Source organism: Opisthocomus hoazin, chromosome 27 (genome assembly GCF_030867145.1).
Source record: "Opisthocomus hoazin isolate bOpiHoa1 chromosome 27, bOpiHoa1.hap1, whole genome shotgun sequence".
NCBI lineage: Eukaryota > Metazoa > Chordata > Aves > Opisthocomiformes > Opisthocomidae > Opisthocomus > Opisthocomus hoazin.
The window spans coordinates 1,686,614-1,709,718 of record NC_134440.1 but is presented as its reverse complement, the minus strand read 5'-3'; the positions used below and the strand labels follow the sequence as shown (position 1 = coordinate 1,709,718).

At 44.0% G+C, this 23,105-nt stretch overlaps 1 protein-coding gene across 3 annotated transcripts; it reads right to left on the bottom strand.

Moving 5' to 3' along the window:
- Positions 1-5,249: 5,249 nt before the first annotated feature.
- LOC104335040 (scaffold attachment factor B1-like) lies at positions 5,250-22,871 on the bottom strand. 3 transcript variants are annotated; one of them, XM_009940724.2, is made up of 21 exons: positions 22,560-22,794; positions 21,579-21,666; positions 19,809-19,873; positions 19,442-19,720; positions 18,173-18,235; positions 17,334-17,361; positions 15,845-16,343; positions 15,369-15,418; positions 14,504-14,604; positions 13,145-13,294; positions 12,946-13,046; positions 11,812-11,957; positions 10,947-11,035; positions 10,266-10,402; positions 9,364-9,657; positions 8,691-8,828; positions 7,888-7,927; positions 7,009-7,121; positions 6,119-6,231; positions 5,855-5,921; positions 5,250-5,637 (listed from the first exon to the last, which is right to left on the bottom strand). In XM_009940724.2, exons 1-21 carry the CDS (start codon positions 22,749-22,751, stop codon positions 5,511-5,513), a joined length of 2,880 nt encoding a protein of 959 aa, XP_009939026.2. In that variant the 5' UTR covers positions 22,752-22,794; the 3' UTR covers positions 5,250-5,510. The 3 variants fall into 3 exon arrangements, 2 of the variants coding, with proteins under 2 accessions (XP_009939026.2, XP_075300084.1); XM_075443969.1 differs by lacking the exon at positions 19,442-19,720 and having other exon boundaries at positions 22,560-22,871; XR_012766277.1 differs by lacking the exon at positions 6,119-6,231 and having other exon boundaries at positions 5,616-5,637; positions 22,560-22,871.
- Positions 22,872-23,105: the final 234 nt, after the last annotated feature.

Below are 23,105 nucleotides of genomic sequence, written 5' to 3'. Positions count from 1 at the left end.
GCTGGCTCATTACCAAGGAAAGCTGCTGTTGCACTTGTATTTCTGTATGTAGCCTGTACCATAGTCGACTTCACAAACATCCCTCAGACCAAACTCCCTTACACGTTAAAAGAGGGAATGGACTGTGGGAAACCTGGCAAGTAGACTATACTGGCCCTTTCTGAAAACCCGAGGGAAAGCAATACATATTAGTGGGAGTCGAACAGCCGGCGCACGCCCGGCCCCCGGGCGCCACCGCGCACGCCACCGTACCGCTTTTTAGCCACCCGGTGGCAGCAGTGAGCCCACTGGCACCAGCGCGTTTGCGCGGCAGGAGCGCTGCAGTACCACTTTCCGGCCACCCGGTGGCAGAAGCGAGCGCGAAGCCGTGCGCTCTAGAGGTGCGGCCGAGCCACTTTTCGGGGCACAAGCACAGCCCGCAAGAAAACACACGAAACCGGCAACAAAACTACACCTCGTCCTGCGCAACAGGGGCTGTGGCGCCACCAAGTGCAATGCCGCATGGGACCGAGAGCCATGCGACTGCCCGGCAGCCAGGTCCGTGAAAGCGACAACTTCCCGGCCTGCCCTGGCCAGCACAGCATGGCAGCCAGGGGTCGGAAGACCGCACCTCCCCCGGTTGCCCCGGGGAACCAACGCGGACGACCGCGAGCCCCGCGCCCCAGGACTACAGCTCCCAGCACGCCGCAAGAGACACCTTCCCTGCTGCCTGAGCTTGCGGGGACACCATGCCCCCCCGCCAAGACGCCCGGTACCCCCCGAGCGCTCAGCGCAGCCCTGCGCTCCACAGCGCAGCTCCAGGCAGCCCGCAACTCGCGGCTCCGACGCGGTGCCGCACACCCGCCACACCCTGCCTCCGACACGGTCCCACTCTCCCGACCGGCAGGTAACGCCGCCCTCCTGGGGGCTTGCCGCCCTCCTGGGGGCTTTCCCCCCCCCCCCCCGCTCACCTTCTCCCTCGCTGCAGCCCGGCGACGTTAAGCTATGGCCCCCCTCCTCCCTTGCCTCGCACCGGCCCCTCCGTAGTCACCAGGCACAGGGTAGTTCCAGCCCCTCCACCAGCAGCCCCCCTATATCAGAGGGAGGGGCCGTCGCCATCAGCCTCACTGCCCACACCTGGGGCTCGTCCAGCCCCAGCCCACAGCTGTAGCCCATCAGGAACAGGGAGCCATCGCCCAAGCCCCACAGTCCGGTCCCCTCCTCTCCTGGCCTCTGTCGCAGCCCCTCGCCCTGTGCAAAGGAAGCACAAACACAGCCAGGAAGGCAAAGCGGACCGCTGGTGTTTATTCAGTCATGCATCCAACTAGTCCCGGGAGCGGGTCTGCTCCGGGGCTCGGGGCCCCTGAAGCTCCCCCTGCCCCTTGGACACCTCGGCAGTCCTTCCCGCAGCTGCACCCGTTCGTCCAGTGGAGAACAGTCGGTCAGTCGGCTCCTGGAGCGATGCGCTGCTGGGCAGAGGCTGCCAAAAATAAGGAGCAGGGTGCAGGACATTACAAGAGAGGAGAAAAGTGACAGCTGGCTGGACAGCAGCAGTGTAATGAGAAAGCAGGGAAAGGGACAGTGAGAGAAGGACAGGGACAGGCAGTCCCACAGAGATGGAGAAAGAAGCAGCAGGGGGAGAGGAAGAGCGGCAGCAGAAAGAAGGAGCAGGACAGAGACCAACAAAGAAGGACAGGGAGCAGGACAGAGGTGCAGAAAAAAACTTGCAATGGGTAGCACGACAGAGAGGAAGGAAAAAAGAATAGGGGCAAGGACCAGGACCAAGAGAGATAGGCAAAGACAAAAAAAAAAAGCTGCAAAGACCAAAAAAAAAGCTACAAAGAAAAGGGCAGAGAGGGAAGAATGAAACAACAAGGACAGGGAGCTGGGACAGCAAATGATGGAGGGAAGCGGCAAGGGTGGGGAAACAACACAAACCACGTAGCTACACACTACAGGGCAGAGAGGGGGGAATTAAGAAATAGGGACTGTGACCTGGAAAAAAGAGCTGGAGAGCAAGAAGAATAGCAATGCATACAGAAAGAAGTGGCATGGGGGGAGGAATTCTAAAATAAGGTCATCAGGGAGCCAGAGACGGCAAGATGGAGAAAGGACAAAAGCAACAGGCTACAGAGTGAAGAGGGAAGAATCAATGTACAGGGACAAAGAGCTGGCCTGAGAGAGACCAAGAAAAGAGAAAGGCAAAAGATCATACAGGTGACGGGGCAGAGAGGGAGGAATTAAAAAACCAGGGACAGGGAGCTGGACAGAAAGAAAGGCAGAAAAAGCAACAGGCCACAGCAACAGGCCACAAGGCAGAGAGGGAGGAATGGGTAAATAGCAACAGGGGACCAGACAGAGTGCGATGGAGAATGGAAACAAATAGCAGTGGGCTCCAGGGAAGAATGAGGAGTTAAAGAACAGGGACTGGGAGCTGGACAGCGAGACATGGAGAAAAAGAAAAAAAAACAAATAGTGATGGGCTACAGGACAGACAGAGAGGAAATAAAAAACAGCACCAGGGAGCCAGACACAGAGAGTTGGAGAAAGGGGGGGGGGAAGTGACAGGCTACAGGCCTAGAAAAAGACAGAGGGACAGGGAGCAGGGCAGAGAAATGGAGAAAGAAAATAAGCGATGGGGAGCAGGACAGAGGACTAGAAAGAGAAAAAAAAGACAAGGGAGAAGACCAAGGCGCAGAGAGAGAAAGAAAGGTCAAAAGAAAAGGTCGGAGAGTTAGAGAAATAAGAAAAATAGGGATGAGGAGAAATAGAGAATAGGAGAGACAGGGCAAGAAAATACAGGGCTGGCAAGCAGGACAAAGGGAGAGAGAGATGGGGGCAAGGGGAGGACAGGAAGAAGAAAGGAGAGACAAAGATGGCAACAGGGCGCAGGACACACAGACAAGAGAGAGAAAAAGTATAGGGAACAGGGCAAAGGGACCGAGAAATAAAGAAAGGGTCAGATCTGTACAAAGAGACCAAGAACAGGGGGGGGCCAGGAGAAGCAGCAAGGGGCTAGAAAACAGAGGAAGAGAAGAAAGTGCCAGGAAGCAGCACAGAGGAGAGAAAGGAAAAAAGACGAAGGGACAGAAAGCGAAGGAAGGAGAGAGAAAGAGCAGGAAGGCAGGGACACAGAACGGCACATACAGGCACAGAGACGAAAAGAACGCCAGGGAACAGGCCACAGAAATTGTGGGGATAATAGAGATAGACATAGATCAGGACAAGCAACTGGAAAAGAAAAAAACAGTAATGGGCTCCAGGACAGAGACAGAATATGAAAAAAACAAGGGAGAGGGAGCAGGACACAAGAATAGACAGGAGAGGTCCAGGGAAGAAAAAAAAAAATATATTCATAGCAGCATGGGAAAGAGAGGATGCCAGGGGAGGGGCAGAAAGGGCCCAGGACGCAGAGAGGAGCAACAGGGCCCCAAGCCTGGGACTCACTGCAGCTCTTGCTCTCAGCACTGCTGGGAGACACTGCCACTTCAGATGCCTCTCTCTCCTCTCCTCCCTTCCTCTTCCATAACTCCGGTCGCTTGGCTGTCCTCCACCTAAGAGAAAACATGCGTGTCTTGCAGCTCTTACAAGACGAGGCTCCCTAGACACCTAGCGTCCTTCACACGCTGCACAGCCAGACCATGCTGCTGGTGACACGCACAGACCCTGCGGGGCACGCTGGCGGCCTGGCCTGCTGCGGGCTACCAAGAGAAATCCTTCGTCAGCTGGAGAGGCCGGCTCTCTCCTGCCTGCAGCAGGAGGCAGCTGCCAGCCAGATGGCCTTCAATTTCTTCTTGTTCACCCTCCTCTGCCCTGTCCAGCTTCAGCCGCGGCAGCTCCTGTCCACAGCCAGTAAGTGCTCTGCCAGTCCCTTTTCTCCCCCACGCCATGAGGAGAGCAAGGCCAGGCAGAGACAACCCACACGAGCCTGAAGCGGGCACAGTCAACGGCATCCACAGGGAGGAATGGACAACCACATCCTCAGCGCAGCCTCTGGCAGACAGACAGAAGCAGCAGTGACCAATCTTACTACAGATCACCCCTGGCTGAAGCCTCTCCTTCCACAGGGGCTTCTTGAGATGCATCGAGGCCCAGCTTGCCACCCCCACGACAGGACTTGGGGCATGGGGCATAGGGCCCCGGGACAGGCTCCAGGGGAGGTGCTGGAGGCAGCTGCATGGGGACAGCGGGCCTGGGGGAGTCTCAGAGGGAGCGCTGGCGAGCTGGGGAGATGCCTGGCATCTGCACCTGGCAGGGGTGCCCGCCTCCTTCCCCTCTCCTCTTCTGTCAGCTCCCAGGTAAGTCCCTGGGGCTGCCCGGACCCGGCTCGCCTCCAGCGGACCAGGAGCCTGCCGCAGCAGGCAGTCTGAAGCTTCCCGTCCCACCACCCTCAGGCAGCCAACAGGCAGGAGACACCCGGCTGCAGCAGCGAGCGAGGCGTCGAGCGATCGCTCATGCTCGGTGCCCCACCTGCAGTACCGCCATTTGGTTGGCGTGCGGCAGCACTGAGAGCGGTGGGACGCGATCTGCTGGCCGGGCAGCACCAGCAGCCAGGGCGCGCGTCCCAGTGCGCATGCGTGGCGTCTCACCTGCAGTACCGCTTCCGTTCCAAAGGTGGCAGCAGGGGGCACGGGGTGGGTGAGGCTGCAGCGCAGGCACGTGCCTGTGCTGCAGTACCGTCTGTTGGTCGCCGGGCGGCAGCGCCCCACCGGCTGCATGGCGTTTTGACAGGTATCGGCAGGGACTGGGCCTGAACAGAGGTATGCTAGATGGCATAGAGGAAAAGCGTTCTTTGGGCACAAAGATGGCTGTAGGAGAAGTTCTCATGGAACAAGATGGGTCCAAAGCGCGCTAGAGAGCAAGTGTCCCAAGGGGAAACCCGATGGCCTCAGGATACATCGGGACAGGGAGCAGCGGGGTCCCGGACCAGCCACAGTGACAAAAGACAGCTTAAAGACATCGTGAGAAACCTGGGAGGGGATCCCACTAGAGTACAGATGTCATACCAGAAGCTGAGGGATCCAGGATCTCTTTGACAGTGCTTTTTACTTGTACTCAGTTGTGGTCTTAACAATCAGTAGAGAAGTAAGTGAGAAAACAAGCTGAACCCTTCTCTCTCTCAAATGCAGACAGGAACATACACATCCACACCGTCACAGATTCACGGCATCCCTTGGAATCTCCATGCTGAAAGTGGATTGTCTCTTTCCTTTACTGCCTTTTAAGCCCCTCATGAGAGGCGTACTGCCAAAGACTCCAGAAACAATAAATTAGTAGCCGCAAACTGATTTTATTATTTTTGAAAAATGGAATGTTTCACCAACAGAAACTTTAAGTGATGTTTGACCAAGAACACGTTTATTACAAAAAAGAGAAAGCAAACCGACAAGTTGACGTTTTGGCTACAATACGGCAGCATTCTTGCTTTTTGTAATCACAATTTCAAGGTGACCCTGGTTAATAAAATTCACAACCATTATCATCTGGCATTAAAAAAAAAATATATATATGTATATATATATATAGTGCTTTCAGTAGTGGTGTGTAAAACGGGGTTCAGTCGGTCTGTTTGTTCGCTCCTGGCCCACAAACACTCCTTGTACTCCACTACTCTGCATCATCTGGCTCTGGTTTCCAACTTGTGTGAAGCCTCCACGCCTAAAACGAGACCAGACAAATTGAAAAGTGCCCAGTAAAGTTAATACTACTGTGACTCTGAGAAAAGACGTTTGCGTAGGGTTTTTTCTACTTGCCAATCTGTAGTTAGGTAGAAGCTGAAATATTATTTTTCACAATTGACACAGGCATTTCTCCTTTTATGCAGATCAGTCAACTATTATAAAAACATTTTAAGCACTCTGACAAAGCTTCTTACCCCGACATCCCTCCTCGATTCATCACATGGCCTGGTCCTGACTGACCAGGCATACTTCTATCACCACCTAATTTAAAAAAAAAGAAAAAAAAAAAGACAGACTTTTGCATTCTCCTAATAGAAAAGCCATCTTGTTCCCAGAATTTTATTCGCTTTCTCAGTAAGGCCGTTAAAGCTCCGTAGGAATTTTAACTACTGCTAGAAGTTCAGCAGCAGTAATTCATAGAAAAAAACCACAATCACACTGGTAAGCAGCAAGTGTACCTTGCCATCTCTCATGATCCCGTCCCATCATTCCTCCATCCACATTTCCCTGCCATGAACGATCTTGATGCCCCTCTAACTTTCGACCATGATCTCCCCAGTCACGTCCATCTCTTAAAAAAATAAAAGAACATCTTCTAGCTGTGTCCCTTATCCATTTAGCAGCATAGGGTAAAGCCAAACACCGTACCCCATACAAAAGTGTATCAAATTGTTAATCAAGCTGTATCTATAGCCACCCAATCATTGCAATAAAAACTGGTCAAAGAGAAATGACAAGAAACTTGCTGAACAAGCTGCGTCCTTCGCACAACAAAGCTCGTCTTTTTCCGATGTACAGAGAAGTAAGTAGTATCGCAATGAACCAAAATACTTACACATAGAACAATTCACTGACCACCATTCCTCTGTCTAGTGTATTTATGCAGAACTGAACTTTATGCATCTGGAATATGCCTAGCTCAACTAGCTGATTTAAAGAGAAACTGCTAGAATTTCAGATGAGTCTCAGTTCTCCACCCTATCTCTCTCCATCGGAGATTCTGATTCCATTTCCTTAAAACCTGACCCTAGCCACAAGTGAGGCATTACTGGAGCATCCGGTACAGGACTGAATCTCATCTGTAGGAAAGAAAGTTATTTACAAGAGAAACACAGTTATGAGCTGAGCTAACTGAGCAGTACTTCTCTACTCACTACAACGCTCCATTCTCTTGATGCACGGGGGAGCTACATGTGTGACTTCCTTGCTTCTCCAGATGCTCGAAGAAAGTATCTGGAGAGAGGATTCACACTTGTCAAACTGCTTCCGCTGTCACCCTTCAAGGGTTCACCCAGCACTAAAATTTTAAGAACCAACAACTCACTTCCCTTATTTCATATGCACTAACCGGGTTTGTGGAGGTATCCCTCTCCCTTCACTCATTCTTCTGTCAGACCCATAGCCACCCCAACTATCCCGGGAGTGACGATCAGGCCCTCCGTGGCGTTCATCTGGGTAATGCTGGAAGGCAAAGGGTACAGAGTTATGCTAAGAATCAATACAGGTTTTCATTCATCTCCTCAGAAGCTGCATTTCTGTAAGCTGTCAGAAAATAAAAGTGGCTCTTGTTGTTTACTGGTTCCATTGTTGCTAACTCTGCACAGTTCACTCTAGGCATTTATTTTGTTTCGCAGCAGAGATTCCACTCCACCTGTTGGTGGGAGAAGGCCTTTTTCGTTTGGTAGAGTGTTTTTAAGGCTTACATTCTGGCTACAAATTTTTAATTTTTACATAGAGTATCTGTCTATTTCCTACCTCTCTTCAAAAATCAAAGGTTTTTGTATACCATTCTGGTACTGGTTTTCACACCTGTCCTTTTACAGTCATCTGCCTTGTTTCATTATGACACCATTTAGACAAACATCAGAGAAGGGATCCCTCACCAGCTAAGGATAAGACACTACAGTAACTACTTCTTAACGCAATACAGACATCTAAGATGGTTAACCAGAAAACTTTTATTGCCACGTATCAGCCTGAAAAAATGCCGTACTGCAGCTCCCATCGCTTGTGTTTCCGCACGCCCCAATCTACCACCTTAGTGAGCGGTAACTTAATAAGTTCCACACATTAACATGCAAAAATCAGTTGCTGCTTGAACATCTGCTCAGTTTAAACCCAGCAATGGTTGCATTTCAGAGCTAGGTACATGCGCACTGTGTTCTTTCTGCTTTGGGGTCAGTTTGCTCGGCTTTTTAACTGAAGCGGTTATTCAGGTATAACCCACCTGCCCATCTCGATCTGGTATTCCTCTTGAACCATCTCTTCTGGAAGGAAAAAAGAGAAGCTTCAGTTGAATCAGCACAGTAATCATAATTCTGATGTCTGTATGAAATAGTGCACAAAAATTTATCTTCGTTAGGCTGTAAATATGAACGCCAATGTTGGTTCAGTGCTAAGATACTCAAATGAGTTCTTGTTTCACACCATAGAAGGAGATCAAAGTCACATCTATTACTGTAATATGGGTAAGCAAGGCATTACTGAGGCATGGTCAGGTACTCCGTGGTAGCAAGGGAGAATAATGAGTGAACCTACCAGTATCAGAAATGAGTTAAAGCAAAAGCAGAGCAGTATGGTTTTTGCCAAAGATCCTTTGAGGGCAAGACAGCAGTCTCAACAGCACTATGGAGAAAGTATTTTTGCATTCTGTGGAACTAAAAATCTGCATTAGCTGGGCTGCAAAGATGAAAGTACAGAGAGTTTTAAAGTAAAAGGAAACGGCCAGAACTTAGGGTAATGAACAGGGATTCGTGAACCAGATTTCCGTGCATCTCAAAAGAAGCTGTAGGATCTCCCTTGGCATCACGGCAGACTACATTATGACTTCACTCTTTATACAGCCTCTTTCCCGTACATCCATAAACGATGGAAACAGAGGACTGCAAGCACATATAAAATTAGATACAAGACACGCACAAAAGCGATTTGTTTTGCTCTTCTCTTTAGGTAATCTTCAAAGCATTAGTAAGCCACAGAGACACCTAATTTCCATAAAGGTATAGGAAGAAAAGATACCGCCTTGCTGACCTGTCCAAACAATGATCTTGGTATCGGCCACGATCCCTGTGGTCAAAGTCATGGAAGCGGTCTTGACGACTAAATTCAGAATGATACCTATCATCCATTGCCATTCGCTTTGCCTCTGGCCAGTACGGGTCATCTCGCCTGCAAAACAGGTCACAAATAGTAGTTATCTCAAAACAATCTTCCTTTCCTGCTCTCTTGGTATCAAACCTTATTTAATCCAACTATCCAAAGAATTATTTTTGATTTATAATTAAAACCCCTAGTGTTTTAAGCAGGCATCACATTTCTGTTCCAGAAGAACCTAAGTGTATGGACACTACACAAAAAGTTTAAGTCTCAGCATGTGCTGATGTGAGAAGAGAATGAGTATCTGTTCCTGCTAGCAATCCAGCTTTAGAGTCAATATGCAGAGTTTCTATTCTCGGTCACTCCTCTTTGGGAAATAAGAATTTTAAACCTGCTGTAATAAAATTATCCTTACAGGTATACAACTGACATTTGCTCCTTCTCAAGATTGATACTGAAGTGTTAAAAGCAACATGTAAATAGTCTTTCAGTTGTGAGCTCCCATGACTGCTTTAGCAAGAGTACTCACAATTAACATAGGCTTTAGAATGCTCTATCTGTAACGATGTGGCTGAAGCGTTCGGAATCTCATCGTGGTTATTGTTACCTGCCATCAGGATCATAAGGCCTTCTCATGGCAGATCGCCGTTCTTGTTCGTAGCGTAGCTGCTCCTGCTGACGTCGCAGCTCTTCCCTCTCTCGCTGGATTCGCTCCTGTTCTCGTCTCCTTTCCTGCTCTATGTGCATTCTCTCTCTCTCCAATCTCTCCCTCTCCAAGCGCTCTCTGTCAAGACGCTGCCTTTGAAATTCAAGTCGTTCTCGCTCTCTCTGGAGCCTCTGTCTTTCATCCCGCTCATGAATAGCTTGAAGACGTTGTTCTCGTTCTCGCCTCTCTCTCTCTCTAATTGAAAAAGAGGTATTTCATTTTCACTTGAGAATCTGAAGTCTAAGCTTTATTGCTTCTTTGTTTCAGGTGGGGTTTCTTGTTTGCTTTTTCTTTATTTTTTTAAGTTTCTATGTTCTTCCCACTACCTTCTTACATGTGAATGATCTCAACTAAATTGCAGCTGCTTAGTTGGGGGGGGGGGGGGGGGGGGGGGGGCGGGGGGCGGAAGTAACACGGGATCTACTCTAAGACAGCTCTGAAAAAGCTTTCATCGAGCACAGCACGTCCTAAGACTGAAGTCTGACAAGAAGTATTTACGAACTTTCAGGGAAAAATTAAGTATGGAAATTCAAATCTGATCGAATGGAATGCAAGACCTAAACGCACCTACATTTATTATTCAACAAGAGTCTCCCAAAAAGCACAGGCTTAGAAAGGATCGATTTCAGTAGTAAAAAGCTTCATAATTTGGCATTATGCCCTGTTCTATTAACAGATTAGTATCAATTTGATACTAGCATTGGAGGGTCAGCAGGACACCACTTTGCAGCCTGTTGAAAACACAGATAAGAGAAGTAAAACCAAATCCCACTCGAAGTTTAGAGTGGAACTGGGAAACTCACCGGCGTCTTTCTGTTTCCCTGATTTCTCGCTCCCTCTGTCTCTGACGTTCACGTTCTCGCTGTTCTTTGATCTTATCAAACGATAAAATATCTTGCTTTTCTTTGCTCTCGGATTTGCGATCCTGGCTTTTTGTACTCTGAATTAAATCAAAACACTACATTAGCTGAACACAGTGCATTTTTAGCTAAAATTCCCAGGCAAAAGGCCTACCTTATACCAACCTGAACAAAACAGACTATTGTACCCTCCCAGAGGTAAATAATACTGGAATTCCGTGGAAAAGTAGGTCAGGGAAAAGTACTCTGAATTTGGCTAGAACTTCTAAAGAATAATATATATAAATACAAGGGGTACACGATCTGACTTGCACCGATGGCAAACAACACACTGCTTTGAAGGCCACCCGTCACCACACTCCATGCTCAGGGAAACAGATAATCTTAACACCATTTTCATATTGCAACTCTACTTCTTCAACTAGAGAGCAGCAACAAAAACTGTAAAGAAGGTGAAGCATAACCACTTACCTTTGCAGCATCATTAACATCCTAATGCATTCACAAAGTGATAACAGGGTAACTGTTCCCAATATGTAAGGTGAAAAAAGCCTTCAAGTATATGCATATAAAGCTGTTTGACACCTATATTTACACAAAGGCTTCTCTGAAAGTTGTACTTACCCTCTCTTTTGATGTAGAAGTTTTCACACTTATAACTGGTTCTCCTTTAGATTTATCCATTACCACTGTCCTTTCAGTTCCTCGACTCGCTAGAGGACAAAATACATCCAAGAATAAGTACTATGCAAGACATTCAAAAATTCTTGTGAGATGTAAAACCATCGAGATACTAAGCAGTAAAAAGTTATTTTATTCAGGTTTTAAATAACTTATGGAAGAATACATTTATGATTTATATAGCTTACCAGTAACTGGCCAAGCTAGGGATGGGGGCAGTAAAGCCATTAAAAAATTATAGTAGTTTTCCAGCAGGGAAGACAGTTAAAAGAAAGCAAATTTCCTTCTTCTGTCTGCAAAACACATCCCTTTGCCACAGTTTAAAAAAAAAAAAAAGCATATAGAACCACACACCGTGTCAGGTCTAAACCCAGTGATAGTTCCATTAAATTCACAGTTTACCATTTTGAGTGTTTAAAGCCCAGTAACTATGAAAAAATTTGTTGCTAAGATACTAGTGTTCCAAGACAGAAAAAAAAGGTTTTCAAGATATTTTGTGGTGTTGTTTTTTGTTCACCAGAAAAAAACTCAGTATTACTAAGTATGCTTTATGGTCCTTTTTACTGAATTACGAATCACTTCTAGCAAGAACACTGAGGTTTGCAGAAGCTGAAGTCTTCTAATTGGTCACGACTCAAAATGTTCACACTTGTTCTTCCACTTCCTACTTAGCTGATAAAGGAAATTGTTCTGGGTGCCAAGAAGCAGCTTTGTCACAGCCGCTTATATTCTTTGTACCAATTTTTTTTAAAATCGTTTTTTAAAACAAGGATCCTTGAAAACATTTCTGAAAGGCAACTACAATTACCTGATTTGCTTGCCCTAGATCTATCAGAGGATCCGGTCTTTTGTTCATCTTTCTCTTTGCCTTCTTTTTCATCTTTTCCATCTTTTTCTGATTTCTTAGCATCATCTTTTTTGTCGGTCTTCTCCTCCTTCTTAATACCAACAGACCTACAGGTAAAATTTTCTTTAATACAAAACCTAACAAGAAGTGCTAGTCAATCACTCTGATCAAGCCAACTATGTGTAAAAAAAAAAAAAAAAAAAAAACACCAAAAAAAAAACCTCAAAACAAAACCCAAACCCCAGAAACAACTCAACACAAAGACCCTCCAAAAAATGTTCTCAAAAAACCCACTCCCAATACCTTCATGCTGCTGTGCTGAAGCCAATGCATACTTGTACGCACAATTAAGAATAGCAACCAATACTAAGCTAAAGCTGACCAAAAGTGAGAACCAACAGATAATCCTTCTGAATATTTGGAGACTTCGAGTGCTAGAAGTAAAGTCTTCTGTTCTGCCAACAAGTAAAGTTCATGCTTAGCACAGGGGGAAGAGCACCCATCCAGGCAGAGGTCAGGCTCCACCACAAGAGCTTTTGTAAACAAATATTTTACACACCCGATGCAAACATGTCAGCCTGCCAAAGCATCTCCTTTGCCAAATCTTCTACAATTTTATGAGAACAAAAAGCGGTAAAGTAGAATGCCTCTTTCAAAAGCAACAGACCATTTCAGAAACAAATATTGAAGTATCACTCGCTAAGCATTCAAACAGTCTATCAAAAACACAGACTAAACCCTGGAAATACCTGTCACTTAAAAGAGCAGACAAAGCCAGAGTCAGATCAGAGGATGAACAATTCTGATAAAAATAATGGTTTATCTAGAAATGAACCAATTTGGTATCTCCTGACATAACTGACAATTATTGATACTAAACCCTGAAGAGCTTCTCATTTCTGAACAGAGGGCCAATTAAGATGCGCTTACTGCTGTAGAACACAAATTTCAACTTTTCAAGTGTTCCGCCTATTTCAGATGCAGTATGAAGCAGCAAATCCAAATTTATTACAGTTACTGTTCACTTTGGTCACATAGCTGCATTTCAAATGACCGGCCTTTAAACATAGAAAAATACAAAAAAAAACACTTTACTTCTCAGACTTGGACTCTGTAGAATGGTGCTTGTCTTTCTCCTTCCTTGTTTCACCTTCCTTTTTGTCTGAAGGTTTTTTCCCAGATGGTTCATTTTTTGCCTAGAATTTTAGCCAGAGATATTTTCAGAATAAGAGACAGATATTAAACTTGCACAGTTTTATTTTCATTAGACTGTCATGGAATAGCTACCACTTGCCTTTTCCACAGAAATCATTTTCCCATGCAGCTCTGTTCTGTGGAGATGATTAATACACTTAGTGGCTTCTTCAGATGTTGCCATTGTAACAAAGCCGTAACAGCGAGCACCAGGACTGCGAGCATTTGTCACTACTTTTGCACCAACCACCTTCGGGGAAAAAAATTATTCCAGTTTGCAGACCAGTCACTGAATAAATTCTAACATAATCACCATTTGAGCTGCTGTCTACCAGTGCCACAGGATAGCACCTATTCACTGTTAACAGGGAGAAAAAATGTTCAGCACACAACATTCCACCAGCACTCTCAGAAGACAACATTGCTAGGCTCATTTGCCAGGCACGAAAGGCTATCGTTTTAACTTGACCTGTATACTGTTGGGCCACCTGTGTTCTAGGTCCTCATAAAAGACTACTTCACAGAATACGACGTGAACAGCATTTACACCCAAGTAAACAGCAACACAAATACAGCTGAAAAGGTTCAAATTTAAAATTATTCCACATGTGTTCTGAAAAAATTGTAAAACACACACAAAATTCTATGAAACAGATAAAGCTGATTGCGGAACAGACTGTTGATACAGCTGTGCTGAAGAAGAGATCACCATAATAAACAGCTCAGAAACCTGATCTTCAAGTTGCTGAGCAGCTCAATAACTTAAGGAAGACATATATATGCAGGGGAGAGTGGGGGTGCAATAATAAACAAAAGAAAGAAAGAAAAAACAAACCACAAAAACAACCTACCACCACTTTGTCTTTTCTTACAGGACACCTCTGCTAGTTTCTATCCACAGATGACAACCTCTGGATGACAGCGCAGAGGCACGCGCTTAGTGACACAAACATTTAATATTGCATTCAGAAATGTATTAGGAGGAAAGGGAGACGGTCACGGGAAGAGTCCCCTTCCACAACTTCTGTTCTCATATCCTAACTGGCACTGAAGAACAAATGGAAGCCTCCCCACAAAGACTAGATTTCTCAAAGGAATATCCCTTGAAATGGAACAGTTTAAAACAGCATTTACTATCACTGGACATCCAAGAGGCCTAAGTACACTATAGTGCAGTAGATGATGACCCACCAGTCTCTTCTGTCAAGAATCGCCTCATTTTTTACAGGTATCTGCACAGAGATTCTCTGAAACCTGGATTTCTGCCCACCCCTCCCGCTGCAGTTCAGATAATCTTCTTTACAAAGTATGCTACTTCCAAATACAGAGTTTCAAAAGAACACATGCACATTAGGTGCTTAGCCCACCCAGTTATTCATCAGGAAAAATAAGAACTAAATTTAATGTCATCCTTTCAAATTGATAAAATAGCTTGTTAATTTACATACCCACTACATACCTTTCCATACTTGCTGAAAAGATTCTTCAAGTCTGTAGCTCTAGTAGAGGACGAAAGCCCACTAACCCACAAATTTCTGCCAGAACCACTACCCGTACGGCCTAAAGTACAAAAAAGCCAAACATAAAAGACTACGTAGCAGAAGAACGTAACAGTGAAAAAGTTATCGCCCTATAAACCCCACTTAATTTCTTCATAGAACTCTTCAAATGCAATTTTACTTCTAACTCTTCTAATCCATCTTAAAATCCATAGACACATTGCAGCCTGCAAAAATAAACTTCTGAACTCCGTACCTGATGTGCATTTGAATAGTCTGAGTTTTCATCTACGCATTCTCTTCCTACACCTCAATCACTTTTATGAGAATTACAAAGTATTAGATATCAATCCACAAGAGACTTCTTTTTTAAAAAAACTAAACCAAACTTGGTTAATAAGGTTACAGAAGTTACATGAACTGAAATTTAAAATTCATGCTTTGAAGGCCTATGTTACAATTGCATTGGGGTTCGCTGAATTAACAGTCCTCAACAAAATTGCCACACAGAGTATAAACCTATAGATTTAGGCATCTGTTCACATTATTCAGACAAATTCTGGTCTTGCCGGTACCTATCACCACTCATGAAACTGGTGGGACTCCAATATAACTGTTACAGCGAATGGGAATTCGGAAGACACAAAATACGCAGTGTAGTAAGGGCACGTCAAAAAGCAAGTAGAACTACTACTCCGTTTGCTCCTTTGAATGTTTATTTAGTACTATTGACTCACAAGGCAAGGTTAGCTTTGACCTCGTAACATTTTTTTTTCCAAGTCATTTGTACATTTAAAAATAAAAAAAAAAAAACCAACAACATACCTTTCTCATCCTTTGAGATTATCTTTGTATCTCTCTCCTCCTCATCAGGGCTAAAGACAAAACACCACATTATTCAAGCGATCATATGCAAAAGAACATTAATTCTAGATTGTGCGCTAAAATTGGATACCTACCAGTAAATTAGTTCTGAAATAAACACTATCTTTGCAAATTTATAGAAGAGTGACAGGAGATACAGGATTTGCATCCTTAAATGGACAATTCTGTTTTGCAGATGACAGAAATACAAGTAATTTAAGAAAACAACCTTTGAAGGTTGAGGAAGGAAAGAAATCAAACCCTCTCTGTTTAGAAAAAAAAAAAAATCTGCACAAGGAGAAATAAAACAGACTCTTTAGGAATAGGCTACAATTTCATCAGTCTCGGTGGCCAATTGAAGGAAACAGCTTATTCGCATCACTTAATGACCAATGAAAAAAAGATAGCATCTGGTCTATAACGGAGAAAAAACAAACCTCTTTTTCTGATCACCGCCCTCACTGGTTGAGGACTCTTTAGTAGCAGGGGATTCCTCAGAATTAGCTTTGTCTTCTGCTTTCTTGGCATCTTCTGTGCTATCTTTGGCTTCGGCACCTGCGCCTTTTTCCGCTGTTTCCCCACTAGAGGCTTCCAGGCCTTGGGAGCGTTTGCTACTCTGATCGCTTAAGGTCTCTACTACTAAAGATTCAGAGTCCGGTTTCTCTTCCTCTATTGTCTGTTCACTTGTCTCCCCTTTTGCTACAACTAAACGCTTTGCTTCCTTCCTTGCCATAGCTTGTGCCGATTTGCTGTCCAAATCTAAAGCATCTTCCTCCAACTGAGCGGCAGCAAGAGCGTCCTCTTCTTCTGCTAGCCTCTTGCCTGGCACCACGTTACTTGCTTCCTGTGCATGTGGCCGCTCCGCTTCGGAAGTTTCTTCGTTAAGTAGTTCAGATTTACAAGTTTCCCCCAAAATGTCGAGTATTTTCTCATTTTCTACGGATTTAACAGGAATAGAATGGCACAAGATTTAATCACCAGGGAAATACAGCAATCACAAATGTGGAACTGGCATGGCTGCCACACTAACACCAAGAGAACTTCTAAGCTACACAGAGATTGGAAAACCCTAGTGTACACAGTGTTAAAAGTACTACGCTAACTGCTGTCTGACAAACTACCAAATCAGCCCTAAATGTTAACACGGAAGAAAAACGCCCCCACTGATTTAACAAAAACCTTCTGGCTGGTCCTTGATATTCTTCGTGAAATCGTTCAGCTCTGTTTCTTCTCTAGTTAGCTTCCAGAGTCCGAGACGCTTAACTGAACGTATCAAGGCACTGAGGGTTCCACTTCCAAGTTTCTGTGAAATTCTTTTAGCAGACAGTCCAACATGAGTACCAGGCATCTTCTGATGGCGCATGAGTGTGTTTGCAGTCCAGAAAGCGAATAGGATCTGTAGAAAATTCCTGTGATGTCAGTGTATTCCTTCTTCTGAAATCCAGTCACTCTTTAATTTCTGTTCTGTATCAAAGCTTTGTATTACCTACGCTCCTCTATTCATATTCATAGAACTACAATGCACTGTGATATCACAAGATCTGTTTTCAGAACCTTTACATCTTTAAGGCTCATTCCTTAATTCCACTGTAGGTAACAGCTCTATAGAACCATTTTATCACATTAAATACATGTTTTCAAAAAGCTATTATTCACAGATCTGGTGATATGACCGGTTTTCCAATCTCTATGACCCTGCATGACCTGGATTGTCCACCATAATAACGTACACTACAGTAATGCATTAAAAAAAAAAAAAAAAACAAACCAACAAAGTACCGGGGACACAAAAAGAATGAAGAATGAAACTGTTTCAATGTCCAGGACTTTTTTTTTTTTTTTAATTTAAGCAAACAAACAAACCCAGAAAACCAAACAAACAAACAAAAACCAACAAAAACACAAAACCAAAAAAAATACCAGTACCTGGCTCCAAAGGTAACTCTTCAAGCTCCTGCAGTGAAAAAGATAAAAAAGGAGAAATATCACTATCTCGTAAGAAGCCAAGATGTTACTCCAAATGACACCTCTAGACCCACCCCATCCCCCCCAAGACAGAAGAGAATTTAGGTAAAGAGTTAGTCTAATTTAGCCTACTTCAGCTTTGAAAATGTTGACTTTCAAATAAATTTCTCAAAAGAAGGTTTAACGTTACTTTTTAACGTCTTCAAATTTTATGAAATGTGTAAAAACTTCAGTATTTCTCAAATTCAGACACCTGTTGAATACACAGTACACATTCCCCTGGATAAATGCATCAAACAAATCCAAGCATCACAGAGCAGAGCTGATCTTCGTGTCACCCCTTCTCAAGTCTTACTTTATGAAGCTTGCTTTCTGAAAACAGGATCAACAGAGACATCAGCTTCACCTGAGGCTACAAGTGTCCTTAACCTACCATGAGTGATTTGCAAACAAGGCCGTTATTTCAGGAATAGATCAGTCTCAGCTTTCATGTTGATGTGGGATACGTACACTTTTAATGGAGGTTAAATGTCATATAAGGCACTGAGTTGGGTTACACAACGAATAAATAGAATCCAATCTACCACCCAGACTCAGTATGATAGATACATCACATATATCAGACCTGATGGGATGTATTTTTGTCCATATAATTAAATTTGAAAGATATTAGTTCCTATTCTTTGCAGAGTAAGAATGCACCCACTGTGTACTACCTGTACATTCACTATTTCAGCACACAGTTTATATGGCATATATTATGTCTTTTTGTTTGTAAAGAAATATTGGTTTCCATTTACCTTTATTACAGTTAAATCAGATGAAGAATCACCTAAACTGTTTCCAACATCTTCAACCTCTACCTTTAAAAAGTAAACAGAAGACATTTTGTTATCTATGAAAGAATGGTATTGTGAACAAAACCTGAATAAGAAATCGAAGATTTTATTTTCACTGACAACTGATATTAAGCAAATATAGCTAGCATCCAAACAACCAATATGGGTAAAAACTGACCAATGACCCCCCCACCTCTTCCCAATTCCCACTGACTGAATAAGCTTTCTCATTACCTCTTAAATACGTTGGTCAGCTCACAAAAATCTTTTAAGAACAGGGATTCCAACAGCAAACTTTCTCTGACTCTTTCTCTCTTGTTTACAGCAACAACACAGAGCCAGAAAGTCTATGGGACTCGATAACTGTTTTCTTTACTGGTAAAAGATGACCACAGGAGCTAACTTGGACGCTGGTAGTTCAGTCACTGAAAAAAACTACTTTCTGGGGATTTCTATTTGACTTGTGTAGGGCATGTATATGCTGGGGGATAGGGCATTAAGCTTATTTCTGCAACTTTCAGACTTGGGGGGGGGGGGGGGGGGGGGAGACCTCACCCAACTTTAGAATCTTGTAGTCCAGACTGATGACACTATGTGCACACAGAACAGAGCGCTATACTTTCTATTAGACGGGGCAGAAGTAGCTTTCTTCAAATGCTTTGTTGTACATTTCAGGAGATAAACACTTGACTTTGTGGAAAAAAAATTATCTTCTAGCCCAGATGGACAATGTCACATACACAGTGCAACAGCCAGACGAACACAGAAACCCAACATAAAAATACATTCAACAACTGAGTAACTGTGAGACCCAATCTTAATAGAAAACAAATCTAGAATATAGTTCCCAGAATGTTGCTGTTCAGCTGAAGTAAATAAGGCTACAGCATTTGTATGCCTCACACGTCCTCCTAAATAAAGATATGAAAATGGGAATGTAAACATAAGGCAAAGCAGAGAGTCCAACGCACAAGTAAAACAAACGCTTTCTAGATTACTATTAATTTGTACAGTCATATGTGTACAAACAACATCTAAGCATTTTAAAATCAAGAATGCTATTTCCACAAATACGTAAAAGAAGAAAAAGCAATGACCATGAGAACTGGTAGAGCACTAAACTGTTTCAAATACTCTTTAGCTACTGTTTTGCTACTTTATTTATATTTTAAAAAATTAAAAAAAAAAGGAAAAAAATAATCTGATTCCACACACATAAGAGATCCATACCATCACTACTGGTATTTCTCTTGATTCTTCTTTAATTTCTGAAAATTGTGGGGATGCCTCCAAGTTACCTACAGCATATTCTGTAGGCTGATCTGGAAGTTCTTTCACTTCTGCATCAGCATTCTCTTTACTATCAGACAGTGTGTCAAGAATATGATCAGCACTGTAATCCTCTCCGCAATCTACTGCATTGCCATTATCTATTTCAGCTTCATCTAACACACTAATATCCATCATGTCAATATCCTGCAAGTTATCCAAACTTGCTTCAATATCCTCCTGTAAAAAGAAAAAAAGTATATATAATAGTCATTGTAATTTGAAAGCAATGCTGTCACTACTTTGCTTTAAACATAGCCTCACATACCTGTCCATCTCCCGAATCCTCTTCCAAGCCATTATCTTCTACTCCCTCTTCATCTGGTCTACGTCCTAACAACATTACGATTGTTAGAATGAAAAGAAGGTAACGATATGTATCCTTCAAGTTCTATTTTTTCATCAGAGTTGGTATGCCATTCATTTTAGTTATCTGCTTCTTCCTTATTTTCCACAACTGAGTGTTCATGTACCATCCCAGTTCAGTAACTGACAAACATGCTACAGTCCGAAGTCTGTCATGAGTTCAAGCAGCACTGCTGTGCACTCCCCAGAACGTCTGGCTCTGCTACACCAGCTAAGATTGCAGTAATTTATTATCTCAACCTATCATTTCTTTACAAACATTTACTAGAAGGAAAAAAGAAAAAAAGCAACCAAACGAAAAACCCAACATCAAAGAACAAGAAAAACACTCTACATGTAAGCATTACTGTAGTGCTCCATTCGCCAGCTGGACACATCATATTGGAACTGACATTACTGAAAACCGTACGCCAGTTTCAGCACCAAATAAAAACTCCTTAAACTCAGAGCTAAGTAGTCGTTTCATCTTTCATGAATTCTATTTTCCTCAAAAACTACCAACACATCACAATAAAAAGCAGAAAGATGTTTTTATACCCAAGAGGAACATCTCATTTATTTCCATCCCAACAACAGAAGTGCTATAACAGACATTAGGTGTTTTTCTGACACTTGAAACTGGATGTGATTACCAAAGATCTCTCTCCTTTTACCCACTGTTCACACTTATTTTGCAAGCAAATACATCACCCCTCCAAATTGGACATAACGACAAAAATCTGGGTGAAACAAATTAGTTGGCAAAACATTTGAGCTGCATCTCACAAATTTACATTGTGTGTAAATTAAAATTACTAATTTAAATCCATCATCTAAACTAGTTATTCTACTCAGCTCTAACACAAAAGTACATTTCAACATTGATTATAAAATAAGATCAAACCATGCTAATTAACTAATTCTAGAAAGAGAGATTATTTTTGAAAAACATGGATTATGTAAGACTCTCACCATTATAAAAATAATGCATAGAGAAAGCCTTAAAACATATCAAATTTCAGATATTGATTAAAAACTAGTCTTCTGGGGAGAAAAAAAAGAGACAGCTACTAGTCACGAAGCATAAGCATAAGACACTACAGAGGTTATTTTCAATCTTCTAGAAACTCTGCATATCTATCTCAAAAAAATCCCTTGTATTTCTCAAAAGTAAAGGTACAGTCACGTAGAAAAACAATTACCTATTTTAAAAACACTGACCCTGCTTCGGTGTCATTTAGTAATTCCTGCTACAAATTTCACGGAACTCTCAGAACAAACCGACAGATCCTTCAAGTGGACCGATTCCTGCCTTATTAAATCACATCAAGTTTTCTGAATAAACGAACAGTAAATTTAATACCATACTAACCATACCTAGAAACCTGAGCACAAATGTGGGAAAGAGTAGCAGTAACGTACGGCATTAAAGGTCAGACCCACGGAACAGGAGATTCTAGTGCGCTTAATTTCTTCCAGAGAACCAGTTTTACCCAAATCTGGCTAAGGCAAGTACTGTTAGCTATTAACTTTGGGACTGCAACACATTCAGCAACAGTGCCAAAATTAAACCAAACACTTTCTCCCAAAACGAAGAGCAGATTTCAGAAAAAAAGATTAGCAAAGTTCCATTTCACAAGTTGCTAGAAAACCCAAGGGGATGGGGTGGAGATCCTGTCTAACTGCCCTGTACCTTTGCTGCTTCTTTTTGGAGTTTTCTTCATGATATTTTCTGAAACCACAGGAATTTCATCAGGATTCCCCCCTTCCTCCTCAATAGCCTATTAAGGGGAAAAGATAAAGACAGATATCAAGACAGACATAAAAATTCATTTGTGAATTTCTGTTAAGAGCTGGACACCAGAGGCAGAAAAATCCCGAAACAAGAATCTAGTGCTTTGAAATGGACAGCAGCAACTTGGATATGCAAAGCAAAGACCACCAGATCAAAGCAACGAGCACACAGGAAACATTAACACATTGGTGTAAAGTTTCTGGTAAGCAGAGAGCAGCATAACCTATAGACAAAGATCATTCCTACAGCATTTGAAATAGTGCATAGATACCCGGGGCGTTGCAACAGAATAAGAACCTCGGCTCTACAAGATAGTAAGCATCAGTTCATTGAAGACAGGCCGCATGCTACAAACATACCAAACATTCTAGTAAGGATACAGTGTACAGGCTACCAGCTAGAAAGCCAGGAAAAAATCAGTACACAGCAAAAAGCCCAGTAGACAGCGTATAGAACTGTAAATTCAGGACCTCAACGCATGGCAGAAAACCCAGTGATGCATACGGCTAGAAACACTTGGGCCGAGTGCCACGGCAGACACGCTGAGCTGTGTAAGTCTAGGAAATAGGAGGGGGGCTCGCTGCGTAGGCGGAAACGTCAGACTCACGCACGTACACCCCACCGCTACTATACGAGACGGGCGGTCTCAGGAGCGAGCCCGGGACGGCCAAGTACGGGGCCACGCTCACCACGCACGGAACGCTCACGTTGGGCCTCGCAGGCTCCACGGAACCACCCCATGAGCCCGCCGCACGCCCCCTGCTCCCCGCAGCCCCATTCCCTCCACTCTATGACTGTTTGGCGCCATTTTCCTCAGCAGCGCCTGGCGGGTTAGCGTCATCTCCCCCTCAGGCAGCCCTGGGGCGTCTCCCTGCTCACCTTCCTGAGTCGCTCCATGAGGACGCTCTTGTTTCCACCGCTGTCCAAATTGCGGCGCTTGAGTTCAGCCCGCAAGTCTATCACGCGCAGCTCGCTCAGCCGCCGCCGGTGTTCAAATTCCGAAATGGAGATTCCAGACACACCTAGGGACGCGGATTCTCCCTGCCCGGCCGCTGACTGACTCTCCGCCATGAGGCCGTTGTTTCGATTCGCACGCACGAGCAAGACACGATAAAAACAACGGCCAAAAGCCGCAGTTGCAGCACAAAATGGTGGCAAAAGCGAGACGCACTGACGAGAAAGGGGGAGGGAAGGAAAAGAACTCCAAGGCCGCACGCGCGTTGACCCGAAGACCCGGGCGGCCTGCGCGCATGCGCAGAGGAGCCTCCCCGCGCTGGAGCGTGGTTGCAAGTGCGCATGCGCACTAGTTCTTTTAGCCACCTCACCGCAGTAAGGCGCAACCGCAGCCTCTATCGGCCCTCAGACGCATGCGCGAGAGCTGGCGAGCTGTTCTTAGACGCGGGTAATGCCGTTTGCGCCTGTGCA